The 22,055-nt window shown below is 36.4% G+C and overlaps 1 protein-coding gene across 2 annotated transcripts in view; it reads right to left on the bottom strand.

Annotated features, from left to right (window-relative positions):
• LOC149084943 (chloride channel protein 2-like) overlaps positions 1 to 22,055 on the bottom strand; it is a 424,727-nt gene that overhangs the window by 74,435 nt on the left and 328,237 nt on the right. For both annotated transcript variants that reach the window (XM_089232681.1, XM_089232680.1), the window contains 2 exons: positions 14,197 to 14,390; positions 3,394 to 3,517 (listed from right to left, as the gene is read on the bottom strand). In XM_089232681.1, the coding sequence (XP_089088807.1) occupies positions 3,394 to 3,517; positions 14,197 to 14,390 (318 nt within the window). The remainder of the gene's footprint in view (positions 1 to 3,393; positions 3,518 to 14,196; positions 14,391 to 22,055) is intronic.

Genomic DNA, 22,055 nt, shown 5'->3' with positions numbered 1-22,055 from the left:
CTCTATGTGGGGGCCATGGATGTACCCACTAAAAACTTTCGTTTCATGCCCCCTAAAGATGCTATACTACAGAATAAACAATGGGGAAATCACATTTCATGTGGTGATTGCCCTCTGGTTACATAGGACAGACAAGGAGACCCATAAAAACAAAATTAAATGAACACGCTTCCCGTGTTAAGAATCAGGAATGTGAAAAATCGACCATCGCCACTCACTGTTGGCGAGAGGGCCATAGATTCAAATTTCAAGAAGCGAGAGTTTTTCATAAAGTCCACAGTTGATTTAGGTTTTTAAGAAGGCATATATATTCAGGCCTTCAAAAATGTCGCTGTGATGGTTGAGTGGTCATAGTGATGGACTTGCGTCGCAAGGTCCCGGGTTCGAACCCCGCCGTCACCACAGTTGTGGTCGGCTGAAGCTGGTTCTTTGTGGTTCCCAACTTCAAGGCCCGAATGCAAGCCGATCTCCCCTTTGAAAAGTCTCACCACAGAGAGCAACAGACCTACAAACAGTCCAAATGTATTTAAATCATAACACATCACTCACTTCTGAAATATAGATGGCAGCACTGAAACACCAAACACAACACTACATACGCACTCAGACTGTTAGGTACACAGACACAGTTACATTTTCGGCACAACTCACTAGGTAGTAAATCGCCCATAGATGGCGATAGACCCGAGTTGTGTTCGGTTTGAAAGAAAGAGAAGAAAGCCTTCAAAAATATACTAGTAAAAGATAATAAATCTATACCCCAGATCACAACACCATGGCTTAAATTCATTTCAAGCGGAAATTCTAAAAAAATTTGAATAGACCAATCGGGTAGCACTATTCCGCAATTGTCCAATCAGGATGCTGTATTAGTATCTAACACAGACTCCCAGCTTCATTCTGACCACAACGTTTGAAGTGAACCGACATACTTTTTCCGCTGAGCAACTAAGCATTAAAATTTGGTATTCAACCCAAGTGGGAAACTCGGTCAGCATGATTAGTGGTTAAATATTTTTTCCTCGGAAGACAACCCCCATTGGTGTTGAAATAAATAAGATTTTTGTATTTTCGTGTATTTGCCTTATTCGTTGGTGTCTTCTTAATATTCTTGGGCAAAGTTGATCAACTCTTCCATTGTAACATATGCCCTTCTTCCAGACACCTATTCAATTAAATTTTTGCATTTATAATTATATAAGTTCAATATTTGCCTCTTAATGTTAAATTTTGCCAATTAGAATCATTGCAGAATTTCAATCAGTCAATCAATATATTTTATTTTTTCAAGAAAACAATATTATACAACAGTGAAAAAAATTGTCAAGAAGGCGACTTGGCTCAATCACAGCATTATAGAGTAGATATTTACGGAAAATTCAATACAATGATAACAAATAATAATGATATATATAATAAATGAAAAGAGAGGAGAGAACAGAAAATACTGTTCATATAGTTGACGGTGGCGATTATGGTGGGAACAATATCTCATTGGGTTATATGAATTCTTAATATACATTTTTACAAGAATGAAAAAAGAGATAATAATTTTAAATTTAAAAAAAAAGCTTGAAGAAATTGAAAATGAGTTTGTTATAAAGGTGATTAGAATCAACTTGACAAGAAAGGCCTGTGAAGTTCAGACAAAGAAAAAAAATTCAAATGGGGGTGACCACTGACATTTATTTTTCAGAAAAATGTTTAATATTTTCATGTTTTATTGGACCTAAAGATGAAATAGTTATAGAAAAAACGTTTTCAATTGTTCAAAAAAAAAAAAGAAAAATCAGGTCAGAATGGGTAAAAATATCATATTAACCTATAGACGCATTGTGAAAGGTCAGCATGCTAGCATTTTTTATTACCAAGTGGCAGCTTTAAGATATGCATTTCCCCTTTCTTAAAATAATACATGCCAGAAACAACATTTTATATGCTACCATCTGGCATGTTATTGAAAATAATGCATGGCTAGTCAAAATTTTTACATGCCCTGGCATGTCAGACAATTTTGTTGGTCCAGCCCTGATCCAAACCATTCAGATTTTATAAAGACGAAGCTGTCCTTCATTGCAAATTATGTTTCACCTCTCCTTGTATCCACCATATGGCAAAAAAAAAATCTCACTGTTCCTAACCAAATTGCAAACAGTGCATCATCACTATCTCCAATGTTCCTCTTATTTCAATAAGGCCTCTGGATTTTTAATAGACTCCCTTTCTGCTTTCTAAATACACATTTTAGTAAATTAATAGTGTAAAAAACTAAACAATGTTGAAGTCAATATTCAGCCTCATACGTTGTAGCTAATATTTAACCATACATGCAACTCATACACATTCTTCTGCAGAATTTCTAATGAATTGGTACATGCCAAAATGTGGGTTATAAGTGTACGCGTGGCCCTAACGTATCTATGTCATCAGAGTTGAGATTGTTTCATCTTGTTGGTGCTGCCAGTTTTCTTTCATGTTTTTTTGAAGTAAAGATGGCAAATGCTTGAATTTTTCATGTTTATGTAAGTATCACGTCAGAAGTCTGCCTGCTCTCTGCGGAGACACTTTTTCAAATGGGAGACCAGCTCGCATTTGTGCCTCAAAGTTAGAAAACTAAATTCAGCTGACAACCACTGTGCTGTGCTGCCAGTGGGGTTTGAATCTGGATCCTCACAATCGGAGGTCAGCATGATGATCATACAGTGGTATCTAAGCAGACTAAATGGCTATAGAAAATTTTATTTTTTAATGCTATAAAAAATGTTTTAATTAAGCATGTCAACTAACAAAGCTAAATAATTTGTGGACAACCTCCTACAAAAATATTTTGTTCTCTGAAATACAGATTGTTTATCGTTTTTTTAACCTCAAATTTTGATCATGTTAAATGAACAAATGCAATGAAGAGAACAAATAAAAATAAATAAAAAACACAAATAATTACCTCAGAAATTAGTTTCATACTGGTAGTTAGGATTTATATATGTACACCTAAGGGTGTATGCAGAATTTCTCGGAGGGGAGGGTTAAACCAAAATTTTCCCTTAAAAAGGGGGTTCAAGTGTTTTTCCTGCCAAATAACACTATAATCTCGGCTTGGGGGGGGGGGGGGGTTAGAGACCCCTTTGCCCACGCTAATGTATATACATAATTTTATATAATGTTTCAAGTGATATAAAAAAAATTCTTGATTTTAATTTTTGTTAGGAAATGATTAAATCTTGTCTCAAAAAGAACAAAAAAAAATTTTTCAAGTTAAAAAACATCATAAAAATATTTCACTACGCTTTTCTTCTCAAATTTCTTTAAAGAATAAAAAGAAAAATTTATAAAACAAAAATACATGTATTTTACACTTATATAAGTAACAGCAAATACATCAAAAATACTTACCATGGGCAATACTTGAAGTAATTGTGGAATAAGGAGAATGCATAGGGGAATGCTTTAAGATTGACTTTTTTGGTGATGTAGGTGTCATGGGAGGCGATGGTGGAGGAGAACCCCTCGATGCAGACTGAATTGTAAAAAAATAGTGTAAACAAAATTTACACACACACACAATATCACTAAAAGAGAAAAAACTTATTCTGGTATTATTAACTTAAGTCATGAACCCCTATACGTTTGACTTTTGGCAATAAAAGGAAGCTAATTGCTGAAGTTAAGGGAAGCTGCTAAGTCTTTACTTCAGGGTGTCATGCCACTGTGTCATAAGGAAAGCATAGTTGCATCTCCCATGGTATACTGGTTAGCACACTTGTCCAGACTGCAAGAGGAGCCAGGATTTGATTCCTGGCGGACACCAGTAAACCAAGGGCAATAACTTTGGGCAATTGAATCCATCATCCTAAACTAAAGCTTGAGCAAACTGTCCAGTAAATTTAGGTAATGCATTGATGATTTATCCACTGTGGTGGTCGAGTGGTTATAGTGACGGACTCGCGATGCGAGGATCCAGGTTCGAACCCCACAGTGGTGGTCGGCTGAAGTTGGTTTTCTGTGGTTCCCAACTTCAAGGCGCAAATGCGAGCCGATCTCCCCGTTAAAAAGTCTCGCCACAGAGAGCAACAGTCCTACAATGATAAATCATTCAATCATAACACTTCACTCATAGTTAGAAAACTAGTGGCAGATGGCAGCACTACACATAACAAGCATTACAGAGAAACAACAAAACTTCACGTCAGGTTTCAGTACACGTACACGCACATTCCCGCATGTACAGATTCGTTGGGGGGTTCCGCGGGGCATGTGTGGTGTAGTAGTAGTAGGTAGGGCCTCCAAAAAAATGGCTCGGGGATCCATGATGTTCTTAAGTCAGCTACCTCGTTGGACAATTTGCCTGTTGTGGCGTTGTATTTGTATTTGTATTTATTTACCAATTCCAGCTGGGGATTATGCATAATGACTGGTAAAAGTAATACATTCAGAGAAATTGATCAAACTTACCAAAATGATCAGCAATTATGCATAAAATAATAACCAGATTTATCACATTTACCATCGCGTATACCACTTTCACCTGCATGGCCTTAGGGCTGGGACAGGGGTGAAGCGATGTATTACCATAACATATATATTAAAAATATATTATTTTTCTATATAGACTAGATGTGCTAAAAACTTCCAATTAGGCAAATATGAATCCTGCTCCAAGATGTCACTTACAAAAATTCTATGTTTTTAAATGCAGTATTTGTGGAGACAGTTGATTTTCAAGTTTTCAGCCAGCATTCAGTTGCCAATGATTGAAAGTGTAATTCAAATTACGAAAATGTAAATTTTTAAGTTTGAAAAATTTGATTGCCATTGCAACTAAAAATAAAAGTTCCACACTTTAATAATTCTGATAAAAAACATTTTTGGTCAAGTTCTTTCACAAAGAAACCACTTTTGAATTTGTATTTCTTATGTTACTCGAGGTTTGAATTTGGAACCGTTAAAATTTTTTGCCTTTGCTTCAATCCATTTAAGAGAATTACAACAGATATTTTTTTATAGTATTACTTCACTACTTAGTCCTCAATATGTTGAATAATTACTTTTTCATAACTTTATACAATAAGGATTAGAAGTGTTTGGTATAGTGGGAAATAAAACACATTCTTGTTTTAAAAAATACACAATAAAATAAAACCCTAATAATTTGATTTGATTAATCATAATGATTTCCATAAAATGAACATTTATGAGCCAATTCCAACCTGCCAATGCAGAGATATGTTACCAAAACATAGTAATTTTTTAATTTCTCAATGTTTTTTATGTATGTGACCTCTCAAGAAATTCAAGACATTTTAATTAACCGCATGTCATTTGAAAAAAAAAATTGTAATTGAAAGTATGTTTTTAAAGTCAACAGTTGAAGAGATATCTGCTATGCAAACAATTTGGGACAGACTGTATAAGTGTCAAAAAAATAATTTTTATAAATACTGAAGTTTTATTTTTTAGTGGAGGGGGAAAGGGATTGTTACAAAAAAGAATATTTGGCACACTGTATTTCCACTCTCAAAACTGGTACAGAGTGATTTTTGAATGCATTTTGAGTATTTTTTAAATTGGAATTGTACCTCTACAATGGAGGTTAATGAGATAAAGGCTGCATTAGCACATATGGGGCACTGTATAATTTTTTATATCTACATAACTAATAAAAAAAGGGGTGCTTAATATCTTGAGATAATTGACGAGCTCTGCAAATGATTTTAAAAAATGCTTTTGGTGCAAAGTATTTATCAAAAACGAGAATGATAAGTTAACCTGTTTAAACTGTAAAGAGTGCTTCCATATTTTCTGCGTTAGGATATAGTGAAAAGAGTTTACATAATATTGCCAAAGCTAGTGTAGCAAACTGGATTTGCTTATAATGTGTTTCTCTTCAACAAACTCCAAATTTACCTACAACTTCTGGAATGTCAATAAAATCGGTAGTACTTCTAATGTAACTGCGGATAACAGCCTAGCTATGCAACACTGCAATATCAGTATTTCTAACTTAGTGAATGAAATTATTGTCTCTATTATCTGAATCTGCAAAAATTGTTACATGCCATATCTACAATACTCAAAAATCATAAACAATCACTCACAAACTCTAAAATGTGGATATTTATCTTAAAAAATAAAGCTACGAAAAGAAATATATACATACATACAGTAAAACCTTGATAAGTCGTCACCTCATGTTATCGAAAAGTTATGGCGGAGTAAGTGGAGTGACGGCTTAAGCGAGGGGTCATCAGTTTTAATGTGCAGTATTGTGAAAATCGTATAAATTTATATATAACATTTATTAAAATATGAATTAAAATTATAATATTAATAGAATTTATAGATAGCTAAAGAAAAAATTGATTTTTTTTCTTTTTTTTTTTTGCTCTTATTACTTAACTCACACTGGTGTAAGAAATTAAGAGAATTTGCAGACTTGGACAATTATCTCTAGAACTACTGTACCGATTTTAATGAAATTTGATATGTACATACATTGATACAATAGAAAACAAATAACCATTCAATAGTTGTAATACACACACACATGATCGTGCGTTGCAGAATAAACAAAAAAATGGGTTAATAGATGGGTCAATAGGGGGTATGGTCCCCTCTTACAGATATACAGGTCTCGCAACGTAATTTCATACTTGAAATAAGGCAGTTTATAATTTCCTGTGGCAATTGGTCCCACTCGTTCAGTAACGCTGTTTTCATTCCCTGGATGGTTCCCGGAGGGGGGTTGCGAGTTGCAAGTGTCCCCATAGCGTCCCAGACATGCTCTATAGGGTTAAGGTCTGGAGATCTGGCTGGCAAATCCATCCGGCGAATATCCTCACTCTCTAGAACATCGTCGAGCAGAAGAGCTCTATGTGGCCTCATGTTATCGTCCATTAAAATGAACTCAGGGCCAACTGCACCACTAAAAAGGCGAACATAGGGCTCCAAGACCTCATCCCTATACCTCACACCAGTCACAGTGCCTCTTTCAAAGACATGGAGAGGTGTGCGGCCATCCAACATGATGCCTGCCCAGACCATTAAACCTCCTCCGCCATATTGGTCGATTTCGCGGACATTGGAGGGTAGGTAGCGGGTCCCTGGTTCTCTCCATATGAACGTACGGAGAGAATCGGTGCTTAGGCTGAACCAGGACTCATCAGTGAAGAGAACGGTCGACCATTGATCCATACACCATGATAAACGGATTCTCCTGTCCATAGAAGTGAGCGGGACGCAAACAGCAGGTCTTCTTGCAAACAACCCTCTCTCATGAACTCTTTTGGAAACAGTCACCATTGATACAAGGGTTCCTGTGGCTGCATACAAGTCACGAGAGAGCTGAGAAGCTGTAGCACTCCTGTTACTCCTCCCTATAATCGACAAATGGCGATCTTCTCTGGCTGTCGTGGCTCTTGGACGACCTTGCCCAGGCTTTCTCTCGATGGATCCGGTATCCTGGAACTGTTTCCATAAGTAACACACGACGCTGAGCGTTAAATTGAACTCTCTACAAATCTGGACTTGAGATTGCCTGCTCCTAGCCTCCCCACAATTCGTCACCTCATTCCATCATCTAAACGTTGGTGGTTACTCATTTTTACTGTTAAAATTTGAAATTAACCAATTGCTGCAAAATAACACCAAGAAATTCACCGAGGTGTTCTAGCGAACGAAATGAGTCTTAACTTACGCACGCTTATAAAGCCTGTTTCTCTACTGTTACAACTATTAGTTGGCAAATATATATTAGTTTTGGAAAGTAGTGTGAAATTTTTTTTCAGACCCAAGCATTGTATTAACTAATTTCCATTGTTCAGATGATGTAGAGCTGTTGAATAATATACAGGGTGATTATAAAAAAACTATCCCGACATATGGGCCCCTAACTATCATACCATTCACAGAAACTGAATGAAATTTTGGCATAAGGTATTTTGAGGTATGCGCTCAAGAATGATATGGAAAACAACAGTGTCACTCTAACAGTTACGGTTACAGTGAGAAAATATCAAATGGCAACACCAAGTTTTTTGTATTGGAATGCGATCTCCATACTGAAAAACACTAAATAGCGTTGGAATGGCACCTGTAGCACGAAAATCCCCGGAGCTAGGCAAGGAAAAAGTAAAAAGGACTTTGCCGTGCACCAGAGCATTAATGTTCGTTTCATTCGTCACACCGTTTCTTCGGCTGAGATTCCAGCCTGATTAGTCCTCCACAAGGTCATGTGGAAAATTTGTGAAACACAATAAAATGCTTTACTTTATGCTGCTTCTCTGTCCTTATTGGTTGTCCTCACTTTTAGCCTATCTACTGCCGGTGATTTTCATGCTACAGTTGCATTTGTATCAGTGGCCAAAACAAGAAAAGTAATTCGTTTTTTATTGCTGGTTTCAAATATCTCTGGTCTTTTTTTTTTTTATTAGTGATTACTCAGTCGTCTACAAGCTAAATCTAAAAACACTAATTTTGTTAAAATTATTTTTTTAAATCTGAAATACCATTTGTGTTAGCCTCTCATTTGTTGATATTGTAGAGAATGTAAAAATATATAAATATCAAGAAGTTTGTCAAAAACATTTTAAGATTGAAATTTTTTTTTTCAATTGTACTTTCTTCTAGAGGAAATTTCTATGTATTTCCTGCCTGGGGGGGGGGGGGGGTGTTACCCCTTCCTCTGAGTTGAGATAACATTTTTTTGAAGCAAAAAGTAATTCTTTGCACGCTACTTGCATATATGTATATAAAAACTGTGTACTTTATTTACTATCAAAATTTTATAGTGCTACAATTGTATTCATCACATTAACAAAATGCACATTGCACAAAAAAAAAGAAAATCCATCCAAGAGAGTGTTGTTGATCCATACTAGTGGACACAATCATTGTTGAGTTAATTTTCAAACACAAAAAGTAAATAATAAACTAAACATAATTTTAAAAAAACAAGCAAACAAATAAAAAAAATGCAAGAAAGAAATAATCTATGAATATGTGACTTTTTTTTTTCATTTCTTTCTTTCAAACTGAGCACAACTTCGGTCTATTGCCATGGGCAAGTTACTACTGATTGAGTTGTGCCACAAGTGTGAGCATGTGTACCTTACAGTCTGAGTATGTACAGGATGATTATAAAAAAACTATCCCAACATATGGGCCCCTAACTATCATACCATTCATGTTAGAGTGACACTGTTGTTTTCCATATCATTCTTGAGTGCATACCTCAAAATACCTTATGCCAAAATTTCATTCAGTTTCTGTGAATGGTATGATAGTTAGGGGCCCATATGTCGGGATAGTTTTTTTTATAATCACCCTGCATATTATTCAACAGCTCTACATCATCTGAACAATGGAAATTAGTTAATACAATGCTTGGGTCTGAAAAAAAATTTCACACTACTTTTCAAAACTAATATATATTTGCCAACTAATAGTTGTAATAGCCACTTTATAAATATTGCCTATCAAAATCATGAAAATAGTGGCAGTTTTGAGCAATTCATTTCACACATTGATAAATCCATTTTTCTGACTCCTACTGATCGAAATGAAGTCCACAGAACTGCAAAATCCCTTAAAGACACTGTCCCTTGTTATGATACCTTAACTACTTAAATATACATTTAGAAAAACTTTGAAGAGTTTTAACTAATGGCAGACCTAATAAATGCATTGAAAGGAGGAAATTTCCTGAATCACTTGAATCGGTTGTAGTTATTCCTGTTTTTAATAATGGTGATAACCTTATTAACTACAGTCCTTAGTAATAATAACTAATAAACATATTATAACTAAAATAATAAAAATTTAAAATTGAACCAAATTGCAATTAACACGTTCACTGCTAATGACGCCACGGCACGTGGCATCATGAAGGATGTACCAGGGGGCTCATGACACCATGGTGGCATCATGTATAAAACTAGTTTCAATCTTAAAAAAAAACACCCCACGCACTCGACAAGCAATTTAGGCAGTGAACGTGTTAAATAATCTTAGCAACTACAGGCCTATTTCAATATTACCATCTACCTCGAAAATAATTGAAACTAGGATTTACTCTTTTTGAATAACAATAAATTCTCCAATGAGATATAGAAAAAATACCTTGGCATTTATATTGATTAAAATTCAAAATGGTTATCACAGTAAACATATAAAATGAAAACTTCACTTAATTTTACATAAATTCTACAACCTGAAACCATATGTGCAGCAGTGTATTTAGAGGGGCCTATAGCCCAGAGAGACGAATTCTTAGGGGCGGCAAATTTTAGTTTGAGTATAAAAAGAGTGGACAAAAAATTTTTTTTTTTAAATTCACATTTTGTAAATGTGTTTAAGTGTCATATGTGTCATTTCTATCGTAAATAATATATAATTATTAAACCATATTGTTTATTTTTTGTGTTTTTTTCACACAGACTGCCATTGAAGTAAAAAAATGTATGATTGTCTAACCTTCCTATTTACAGTGTGCGGCCTTCCCAAATAATATTGTCACAAGTAGAGGTGGGAGGGCGAGTAGGTGCCCAGCGAAATAAAGCAGCACACATCGAAATATAGAAACAAAAGACCACAATAAAATATGTATTAGTTACTGCTCATTTTGTTTTTAATTCTAATATAAAAAATACTAATTACTACTCAGCAAATCCCACATCAATTCGTATCTAGAATCAATTTATAATAAATTTGATTATTCAGACCTGTAGAATTGAAATTTTGAAAAATTGTCTGGGGAAACTGATGAACATGCCAAGTTTTTAAAACCATGAAGTTTCGTGATGCATTTCTGGTCACTGATTTTTAACATGGCTCATTTTTGACTATCAGTAAAAAAATTTTCACAAAAATTGATTTTGGAATAACAGAAGAAAATCTATAAAATATGTATTACTCTAACCTTTTAAATACTAAATTAACTTTTCAAAGAATTTTTCACATAATCTATGCTATTATTATATTTTTTTATTATGTAGCTTTCAACATAAAAGTAGCACAGGGAAAAGAACAAAAATGGAAGAAACAAAAGCAGTTAATAAGAATTTCCTTGTTTCTAAGTATTTACTGAGATTTTAATTCAAAAATCGGAGACAAAAACTAATGGACATCACTTCTTTTCCAAATTTTCTCCGATTTTTGAATTCAGATATCTCTGCAAATATTGCACTTAGAAACGTGGAAATTTTTTCATTGACATCAGAAGAGACAACTTCTTAATTTAGTTTTTGGGCACAGGTTGTCCGTATAAAAAAATATTTTTTTATTTTATTTTAATAACTATATAATCCCTTGAAACATTAATGAAATTCCTGACTTCACACATTTACATTCTGCAAGAATGACTTTGATATCTGTCACCATTTTCTTGCTATTCCCATTTTGAAAACCGTCAGGCGATTGTGGGACACTCTGCCCATTCAAGTAATGCAAGAATTTAAATCACACGAGTGCACAAACTACTACTAAACCAGACATGCACCTCGCTCCTGCGCCATATTCCTCTGCGGAACCTCTAATGAATTGGCACATGTTGGAATGTGTGTGTACGAGTAGTGAAACCTGGCGTGAAGTTTGTTTATGTGTAAATGCTTGTCATGTGTAGTGCTGCCATCTACCACTAGTTTTTCTAATGCACAAACCACTGGCAGGCCCTGTCTAAAATTTTAGTCGGTCCACGAAACAATTTTGAAAGGACGTGTGGTTATATATAATATGTATAGATATTATGTAATGCATTATTGATTTTGTTGCTAGACTATAACCAAGAAAGCAAAAAGTATCTCGTCACCATTGATTGGTGCCGAGATACTTCTATATTCGAATGTATGCACCACAAATTGAATTAAATTTATCAGTATTTTTCATCGAAGTGTTGACAGCTGTGGGCCGGAGATTGAACACCCCACCCATTATATGGCAATCATTATGGATCGGAATAGGATACGAATATAAGACAGAAAAGTAAAATTTTGGTGCAACTATATACAGTATCACTTTTTTGTCTAGTTTGTTTGATTTATTAGTGGAGGGGGGGGGGGTTAAAAAAGTTAGACTGAAATGGGAGGGGGCGGCAAAATTTTTATAGTCCACAGGTGGCAAAAGCATAAATACGGCCCTGCATATGTGAACCAATCTTCTTTAACGGGGAATTCTCTGGTTAGACAGACGTCACAAGTGGAGTTCCTCAAGGAAGTGTCCTTGGCCCCATACTTTTTTCACTTTTTATTGATAAACTCGATCAGGGTATCGATGGGATTACTAGCAAATTCGCAGATGATGTGAAGCTAATGGGGGTAATCAGGAATCAAAACAATAGGGAGTTGCTCCAGACCAACTTAAACAGGATTGCAGCATGGGAAAATGAATGGAGCATGACGTTTGGCGTTGATAAGTGCATGGTCACTCATTTTGGTTAGAACAACCCACGGTTCTCTTACGAGTTGAATGGTGTCACTATCCCGGATGCAACTAGGGTCACCGATTTGGGAATTCTCATTGACGAGCGACTTAGGTTTTCTGAACATTGTTCAGTGGTGGTCAAAAAAGCGAATAGAATGCTTGGTCTCATTTTCAAAAAAGTCTCTTCGCGTTCTCCCAAAGTCATTCTTCCACTTTTTCGAGGCTTAGTTCGTCCTGGACTGGAGTATGCTGTAAGGTTTTGGAGACCATACCTACAGAGGGACATAGACTTGGTTGAAGTGGTGCAGAGAAGAGCTACGCGTGTTCTTATTGGCACACTGGGCTTGAGTTGTGAAGAGAGACTTCATTTTTTGAATATGTTTTCATTGGATGAACGCAGGTGTCGAGGAGATATGATCGAAGTGTTCAAAATTTTCAATGGGATGGACCATGAACTTTTAGTACACTGCCAATTGACTGCTTTTACAAGGAGACACCAGTATCGATTGGTGAGGGACAATGCAAGGCTATGGTGCCGCAGGGAATTTTTCTCTAATAGCATTGTTAATAAATGGAATAGCTTCCCCCAGAGGTAGTAAATTGTAACACAATTGACACGTTTAAAATGAAATACGATAAACATGTTGGGGTAAATCGAGAAGCTATCCATACTTGGAATAAGACAACCATAAGTATTCTTTATGGACATTGTATAATATTTTATCATGTGTATATATTGATTATAATTTTTGTTAATGGCATTTTTAATTGGGTTGCTGTATTTTTGAAATATATGTCATCAATATTTTTATGGGCATCTTTTTCTCAGCCACCTCGTTGGGCATTTTGCCTGTTGTGGCGTTGTATTTGTATTCTTATTAACCCATTATTTTCCAATGTTCCACTCGTACTTGTTTTATGGTCTGCCACTCTGGGGAAGTGATTGTGTAAAAAATACTGCTCTTATTATTTCTCTACAAAAAAGGCATTTAGAATTTTGGCAAGCAACTACACAACTCTCAAAAATGAACTTTATCTTCATCTAAATATCCTTCTGTTAAGACAAGTATAGATCTGAAAAAATGTTCATCAAGAAAAATCAGTTTTCTCTTTACCTCTAAACTCATCACAGACATCCACTAGACACAGTTTTATATACATTTTTATATATAATTTTATATTACTAGTGCATCAATCTATTCTTAGAAAACATTTCAGCTTTCTCATTCCTAAATTTTATAATAGCCTTCCAGATGATCTGATACAGTCTTCCACAATTTTCAATTTTCAAAAAAAAAAAAAAAAAATTCAAAGAACACCTACAAATTGGCAATATTGAAAGTAACTTTTGATTTCATCCTCAGATACACAATCCCTCCTTTGTTACTGATTGTTTACCCCCTCCCTGGTCAAATCATTAATTAAAAATATCTTTGCTGTTAATTATTTTATGCTAAATGTTGATATATTTTTTTAAACACTAAAGCACTCCCTGTCCATTGCATTATATTATATATAAATACTTATCTCATTTATTAATTTTCTTTTTACAACCCTTCCACTTTTCCAAGATCCCCCGCTTTCATTTTTTAATCTCAAAAACTAGAAAATAATTCAATTTCACATTTTATAATAAATAGCATTATTATTGCATCTATTCATTATACCCACCAGTATGGGACCTTGGTAGTTTTCAATTAATCAAGAACAATGTATAATTTTGTTAACCTTTTCATTGCATGAATAAATTTTTATTTGATTAAAAAAAATAATAAAACTTACCCTTCCAAGACTAGATACAGGAATGACTTCAAATCTTGACATTCTTCGCTGCTGTTCTTGGGCAGCTTTGTAAGTTCCTTCATCAACAGATTTCCGCCTCGCTACTTCCTGTAGCCTACGTTCTCTTCCTAAATGCCGATCAAGCAATCGCATCAGTTCCATTCTTTGCACAGATCCAAGAAGGATCATTGATTCTGTTTGTTTAAGAAATAATTTCATAATTTTAGAAACTTATGAATACCAATTCAAAGCACAGTAATTCATTCACAGCAGTTTGCTTATGTGGTCACAAAGAAATGTAGTTGCTGTAGGTAGTAAAAATGCAGTTGTTAAAGTTCACAATGTTTAAAGAACTATTTACAAAATGTGTGATATTGTAAAACACACTCATTGGCACTCTTTTCCCAGAGCAAGGCAAAAATGTTTTCTTTCTCTACCCTCAGAAAGCTTTTTCTTTCTTTCTGGAGCATTGCGAATCAGCATTGAATGTTGCTTGCATCCTATTTTCTTTATTTCTGAATGGAAGAGGTAACACCCTCGTCCCTCCACATTTCGGTATATGACGTTAGCTGTTGGTGGGCAAACGATGGTATTCTTTTGAAATGGATGTAGCAAATTTCTTCTTCCAGAGCTGTTTTCTTCACACTGTTTTTTTCATATTAACCTGGAGCAGATGGGTCATGGTTAAAAAAAAATACAAAACTTGGGCTCTTGTATTCTGGGACTTTTAACAGCAATTGCCAAAGTGTGTAGAAATGTGTGGGGGAACAAACAAGACATAGGCCGTTATGTTTCAGAGTGGAAAAAAATTTCCCCAGGAAAAAAAAAAATTTCAGAAACCTGAAAAAGGAGAACAAAAGGGCAAATTTTCTAAAACATAGGAAGACGCTTGCAATGACATCAAAAGGAGGATGTCTGGTAGCCCTATATATGATACACATCTACCTGGCTATTTTAGATGTAGAATGTGAAACAAATAAATAATAATAAAAATAATAGACAACACATTGATGAATATGACAATGAACTTGATGGTAGATTTACTTCCACTGGAGAAGACAAATATATATATATATATATAAATAATTGATTTTGTGTCTGTGTACATTCTCCATACAAATCTACAATTTCAGACATATCGTCGCCAAATTTTGCATAACCAAACAGGACACGACTTGAACCGTCGGGCAACAATAGTTCCTGGGCGTCAATAATCACTTTCAGAATGTTTACTTTGGTTACCGTGGTTCCCCAGCAGTGAATTTAAGACATGTATATGCCTTTCCCCAGTAGAACAATGGTATCGTCAGGGCATCGGATCGCCGTCGGAACGTCGAATGAATACCGAGCGTCTGAAAGAGGTCGGAAATTTCTACGTGTCCATTATCAAACGGTATAGTAAACATGTATATTCACTCAATAAAGGCCAAAATATATTCATTTTTTCTCTAAAATAGTTTTACTTTCATTTTTACAGCATTTCATTTTGAAGGAGAATATATATCTTATAAGATAATTAGTTTCTTTTGAAATAATCCAAATTTTTCCCCCATCATAACGTCGCACTTGCCATGACAGACAACAACCAAGAATGGTATAATCCCTCACGATGCATTTCCCCCCTCCCCCGTGAGCGTCAACAAAGATGGCCATTTTTGAAGGAAAGCAGAGCGTTAGTTACAAGCTGCAAAGGCTGGTGATTTTATTGTTTATTAACAAAACAGTTGATGCCAAAGACAGCGTTCAGAGAAAAGGTAAGTATTATTTTACTATTGCTATCAAAGCTGAGGATAAATTTTCCAAGATATTGTCAATGTTTGTTTTTCTTTTTTTTTTTAGTCTTTTTTTTGTTATTTAAATTAATAAATCTGTTCCCTCCTGCTGGGCTTTGTGATCTTTGGCAGGCCCTTAGATCAGGTTAAAATGGGCACCTCTGTAGTTAATTTACAGAGTGAAAAAAAGGTAAATAAGGGTTGTCGCGGTGCTTGAGCCATACGTGCTGGAATTGTTCGCGCTCCTACGGCCCACATACTGAGATAGGGCCCTTAGACTAAGATCTTATCAGGCCCTTCTATAGTGAATTCATAGCATGGAAAAATCAAAAGTTATGGTATTTGCCCCGGGCCCCGTAGCCCCACCCTTGTTGTGAGCCATGTTGAGCTCTCCCTATAAATTTTATACTGAGCCCCCAACCCATATTATACACAATACCACACACACCATTCCTCCTGCGTACGGAACGACTAGGGATTTTCAGCCCCCTCAATATTTTTTTCATTTCATGTCGGCACCTCTGCTACCCAGTTTCAGCTGGGTCCCTACCAAAAATTCCGGCCGAGGGACTCAGTTTCAGGATGTGGGGGGGACATGCCTACTTGGCAGTGCCGTCTTAACGCATGGGTCCACCCGGGCATGGGGCCTCAAGAGAAGAGGGTCTCACAAAAATGAGATCTGGTCATGGGCGGAGATATGGTGGGGGGGGGGGGGGTCATGGCCCCACATGGGGGGGCTGACAGGGCTCCAGCTCTTTCTGGCCCGGGAGTCAGGGGAGGCCCGTGGAAAGGTCTTTTTGATTTTTTTCTTTCAGATATGTCCCATAGGAAAATAGACAGGACTCTTTAATATCAATCATATCAATTTGTACTCGTATATGGACGGATATCTTGAACTACGTACCTTAGATCTCATTGAAATTTTTTTCAACTATACACATGTACAAGTAAACGAAAAAAAACTAAACCCCCCCCCCCCCGAAACGAAGAAAAGAACATTGTACAAGGGCCCCCTCCTTTGGCTCTCATGGCAGTCGTTCTCCTAGGAAGAAAGAAAAGACATTGTGATGGTCATGGCTACTGAGACGTCAAGAACACCAGCATTTTGTGTGTCCTCAGGGCTATAGCCACTAGAATAAGGGAGGCCACTAGAATAATCCTTATCTAGTCGTCGAGCGTGTGTAGGGACCTACAGGGCTACTGCGCGACCCCTGCTGTTTCAGTTCGTAGAAAGCCATAATGTCTCGATAGAATGAAAATTGGAGTAAACAGACGTCGTATTCCACAGTGAAATTGCCTCTGGGTGCCGATAAAGCACATGAACCCCCCCCCCAACATCCTGGAACAGGGGCCCGTAGGCTGCGCTCTTCAGCGGACCCCCTCTATAGTGAACTAATAGTGTGAAAAAAAGACAAAAATGACAAGAATGATCCAGGCCCCAGGCCTGAAGCTCCGCCAGTCCCACTCTCGTGGGCGGGTTACGATACTGAGACAGCTTTGCTGCAAGCTTTTGTATACAGTGGATCCCGCATTACTTTTTCCTCCTTGGGTCCTGCGACTCTCTGGTGCTAACTCTTATTACTGATACTCATCGAGTTTTTTCGTTTAAAGCGTTTTCCTGCAAAAAGTATTGTACGGAATGGCTGTAATGACGTGTGTACTGAATCACGTGATTTCACTCACGGTCCCTCTAGTAACCCCTAACCTCTCCCAGTCCGAACAAATCAAGGGGTTTATTCCTTGCTTCTGAAAAAAAAGGCTACATTCCACATCAGCCTTTTTTCTTGAGTGAGGTCACATCTCCCCTCAAAACTTCTATTCACAGACGATATTGTTGAACAGAAAAATATTTACGGTTCGCGTCTGCAAAAATACAGTTGTTCGAAATCTTCAAGTAAAATAGTTGAACGAATTTGCGTACATAAAGAATTAATTTTTTTCCCACGTGGATGAATCCTACGGTTCTAGCCCAAAAGAACGGTAAGCAAAACTAAAAATTTGAATTTTTGTTAAATTTTTATTTTGAGCATTAAGAGTTAACTATAATAAATCTATGTCAGAAGAGTTTGGCCCTGCATCGAGGCCAGTTGCGATGTTTGTTGAATTGTATTTCATAACGTTTAAAAACGATTATTTTCAGTAGGGCATATCTACAAATTACAGAGTAACCTCGTTCATACGTCACTCAGTTATACAACTTTCATGTTTATACGACGTTTAACTTGGGTAGCAATTGGTAACAATACATTTTAAACAACAATACAACAAATACATTTTAATGTTAAAATATTTCATTCATTTATTTAACGTAAAACCTCAATTATTCGATGTTTTCACTTTGACTAAAACTCTGAAACTTTTGAAAAAAGAAAAACGTAATTTATATCCGTCAAATGCGCACAAAATTTTTGTATGCAGTGAAAAAGCGTTGCTGCAACAGTTCTAGCATATTGTCACCGCAAAAGACATAAATTTTAGGGTGATTGCTGACGTATACGAAAATTGCCAGTGAGAGATGGCTGATGAACATTTAGAGTGGACACTTAGGTGATTTGTTTATTGCCTCTTTCTGAGAATACCTAGATGTGGAGAGTCTTGAAGAAATGGGTTTCAATTGTTTTGACGGCCATATGACCTTTCAGAATTTTTTCTCTCCCTATGTTTTCAACATTATCCCGAGAGGGTGAGAAAGTCTACTGTAAGCATTTGGGGGCTACAGGTCTGCCGAAAATAGGTACACATGCACAGCATATGACCTTTCAGAATTTTTTCTCTCCCTATGTTTTCAACATTATCCCGAGAGGGTGAGAAAGTCTACTGTAAGCATTTGGGGGCTACAGGTCTGCCGAAAATAGGTACACATGCACAGCAAGTACTTTCGATCATTTCCTGTAGAACTTTCTTTCGATGTGGTGCTTTTCTTGCTGACAGGGCCGTCTTAAGAGCATCATGGGCCTCTTGGCCAATTGATTATTCTGATGTCCAACCTAGAGAATTCTCGAAAATTTCAATCACTTCCCATTTTTGTGAGCCCCCCCCCCACTCTTCTCTTGAGGCCCCTGGGCCGTGCTCGGGTGGGTCCATGCATTCAGACCGCACTGCTTGCTGACTGTGTCAAATTTGTCGTTCGTAATGTCGGAAAAACAAAAAACGCTCTCTCTAAAAACTGGAAATTTTGGAAGAATTCAACAAGAATTTTAAATTGATAACGAAAGTTCATCTTGCAAACAGGCCCGCCATTTAGAGGGCCCCCTCCCCCTGGCTTTTGAACATACACTAAAAATGGTATATATATATACAAATATATATATATATACATACATTGAGTACATGTGTTTTCCCCCCTGGAAAAAGTTGAAATAATGGCCCTGCTTGCAAACCAGTTGAATATGTTCGTTTCAACTTTTTGAAACGATTATAAAGTAGAGAAACAACCAAAGAGCAAGCTCCTGATTGAAAATCATCTACCCAAAAAAAAAAAAGTCTAAGATGGGGTAATTTTTGCAAGTCGAGAAGATTTTGTTGCAATTTTATGCTCAATGTCGTGTCCCAAAGGTAATGTTGTGCCAAATTTTATTTCTTTAAATGATTTGAAATGTGATTTAATTTCCTCTCAAGTATGAAATATTTTTTTAGAACAGAATTGGAATGCAATTAAACACATAAAATTTTATAACATTTTATATGTATGAGGGGGGGATAATTTTTTTAAAAAGGCTGTTATATTCACTTTGACTTATACATAAAACGTTTTATTAAACGTTTTGACTCGGCCTCTTGAACGTCGTATAAACGACTGTAACAGAATTATAAAGTTGCTCAGTTGAATAGATGAAGTGAACATATATATATTTGAATTATTTCAGTTCTCACACACAATTTTTCAGGCCGGTGCTTCAACCAAGGCCAATGAAAATAGTTTTCAGTATTACTACTTTAACTCTTTAATTCACTAAATTTATTTATTCTTTTTGCACGCCTGTAGTGAATCGCCTGGCATAACGGAATCGCTTCGTTTTATCAAAAAAATCATTGCATGGAATAACTTCACGTTAGAGCAGGGCGTCTCAAAGTTTTTCCACCTGAGGCGCCCTTTCCCCCCTATTCAATGCTTATCCGTGAGCTCCACCAGCTCTCCAGAGCTGTTTAACAAAGAATATTTTCGAAAACCTCACACCAAGACAAAGGTTGGAGGCGCACAGTTTGAGAACGCGTGCAGTATAGGAATAATCTTTGATGTTCTAAATTGAAGTTAAACGTTTGGATAGAAATTTTGTTTTTTGTAAAACACATTTCAAACTGGTTCGTCATGTGTAGAGATTCTACAGTAGTTTCATTTGGTGTAGATGAGTATACTTGCTTGCTTGGTGAACAACGAAACTATAGAGATGTGGTGGATATCTTATCTGAGAGAAACTAAGGATAAATTTGATACTGTGCATATATATCTATATATAATTGATTTTCTGCCTGAGTGTATGTTCAAATATCCTATACAAATCCACAATTTTAGATCGATCGTCGCCAAAATTTGGATATATACCAAACAGGGCCCGGATTGAACGATAGGCTACTTTAGAAGTTCGTCAGAGAAGGGCAGATAACCGAAATGGACGAAAAATCGTCGGGCAACAATGGTTTCTGGGCCTCAACAATCACTTTCGGAATGTTTACTTTGATTACCGTGGTTCCCTAGTAATGCATTTTACACGTGCCTTTACAATGGCTTGTCACTTCTTTAACCCTCTGACTGCTCAATTTTTTGACCGAAATTGCTTCAAAAATTACCTAATTTTTTTCACTCAAAAAGTGAAGTTTGAGCGGTAATACAACGTACCTTCAAATGCCGCAATTTAGTGGACAACTAACAACATCTGTTGGCCAAAACATAAATGAAACGTCTAATACTGTATATAATTTATTTCAGTGGTTAAACGGAGAAAAAACGGGATGTGGAAATCGCGGGATGAGCAGCCAGAGGGTTAATCCTGCCAGTATTATATATTTATTCCTTTGTAATGGTTTGTCACTTTTCCAATCCTTCCAATAAATGAAGAAAACACGGGCAGCACCGGGTATTGTAGCTAGTATTATGCATGATAAAATTGCAGTGAAATCTCAGTATAACGATATTCTGCAGACGAAAAAAATACCATAATAGAGGTATTATCTGCGGATGAAAACAAATACCATAATAGAAGTATTATCGCTAATCGAGAGACTTTGACATTGAACACTAGCCATCAGGGCCGCAACTAAATGCTTGATCAGCTGAGGTAAGCACATATTTTGACATTCCCCCCCCCCGTAATTTTGAAGAAGAGGCTATAAAAGGTGAATTTTGCGCACTCTTCTGGTCCTGGGCAAGATACCTGCTAGTCCCCCCCCCCAGTTGCGGCCCTGTAGACAATGGATCACGATCACCACTGGCGTATGCAAAGGGGGTTTAGGGTTCTAACCCCCCTCCCCAGAGCAGAGATTATAGGGAAAATTATTATAAAATTATTGCAGGAAAAAAGAACGTAACCCCTCCCCCTTGTGAAAATGGCAATCACAAGTTTCTATGGGAAAACCATATCCCCTAACCAATTCATTCTTTTAACTGGCCCATAGGGGAGCTCTATTGTATTGCGTAAAATTATATACAAATCACATAATCATATCTCGAAATGTGATAATATTTAACACACACACAATTATATTTTATTATTTAGTTTAAAACAGTGGTTCTCAACCTTTGGAAGCCCGCGGCCCGGTTTCTTTTATTTTTGTAAGTGGGAGGCCCGGTCAAATGCACGACTAATGGAAAAATGAATGGGGGGAAATGAAACGGCAGATCAGTCGTGGCCCGGTATGAATGATGTCACGGCCCAGTACCAAGTCGTGGTCCGGTATGAATGATGTCACGGCCCAGTACCAGGTCGCGGCCCGGCAGTTGAGAAACACTGGTTTAAATAGAGAGTGAAACCTCGATATAACAATATTCTACGGATCAAAAAAAATATTGTGGTAGAGGGATTAAAGAGGTAACATTATCCTCATGTGTTACCAAATTTATGATATTGTCATATTTTCTATATCGGCATT

Source organism: Pholcus phalangioides, unplaced genomic scaffold, assembly GCF_987345545.1.
Source record: "Pholcus phalangioides strain wild (caught in Gottingen) unplaced genomic scaffold, Ppha-v1.0 ptg000007l_1, whole genome shotgun sequence".
NCBI classification, from domain to species: Eukaryota; Metazoa; Arthropoda; class Arachnida; order Araneae; family Pholcidae; genus Pholcus; species Pholcus phalangioides.
This window is presented reverse-complemented; position numbering and strand designations above follow the sequence as displayed.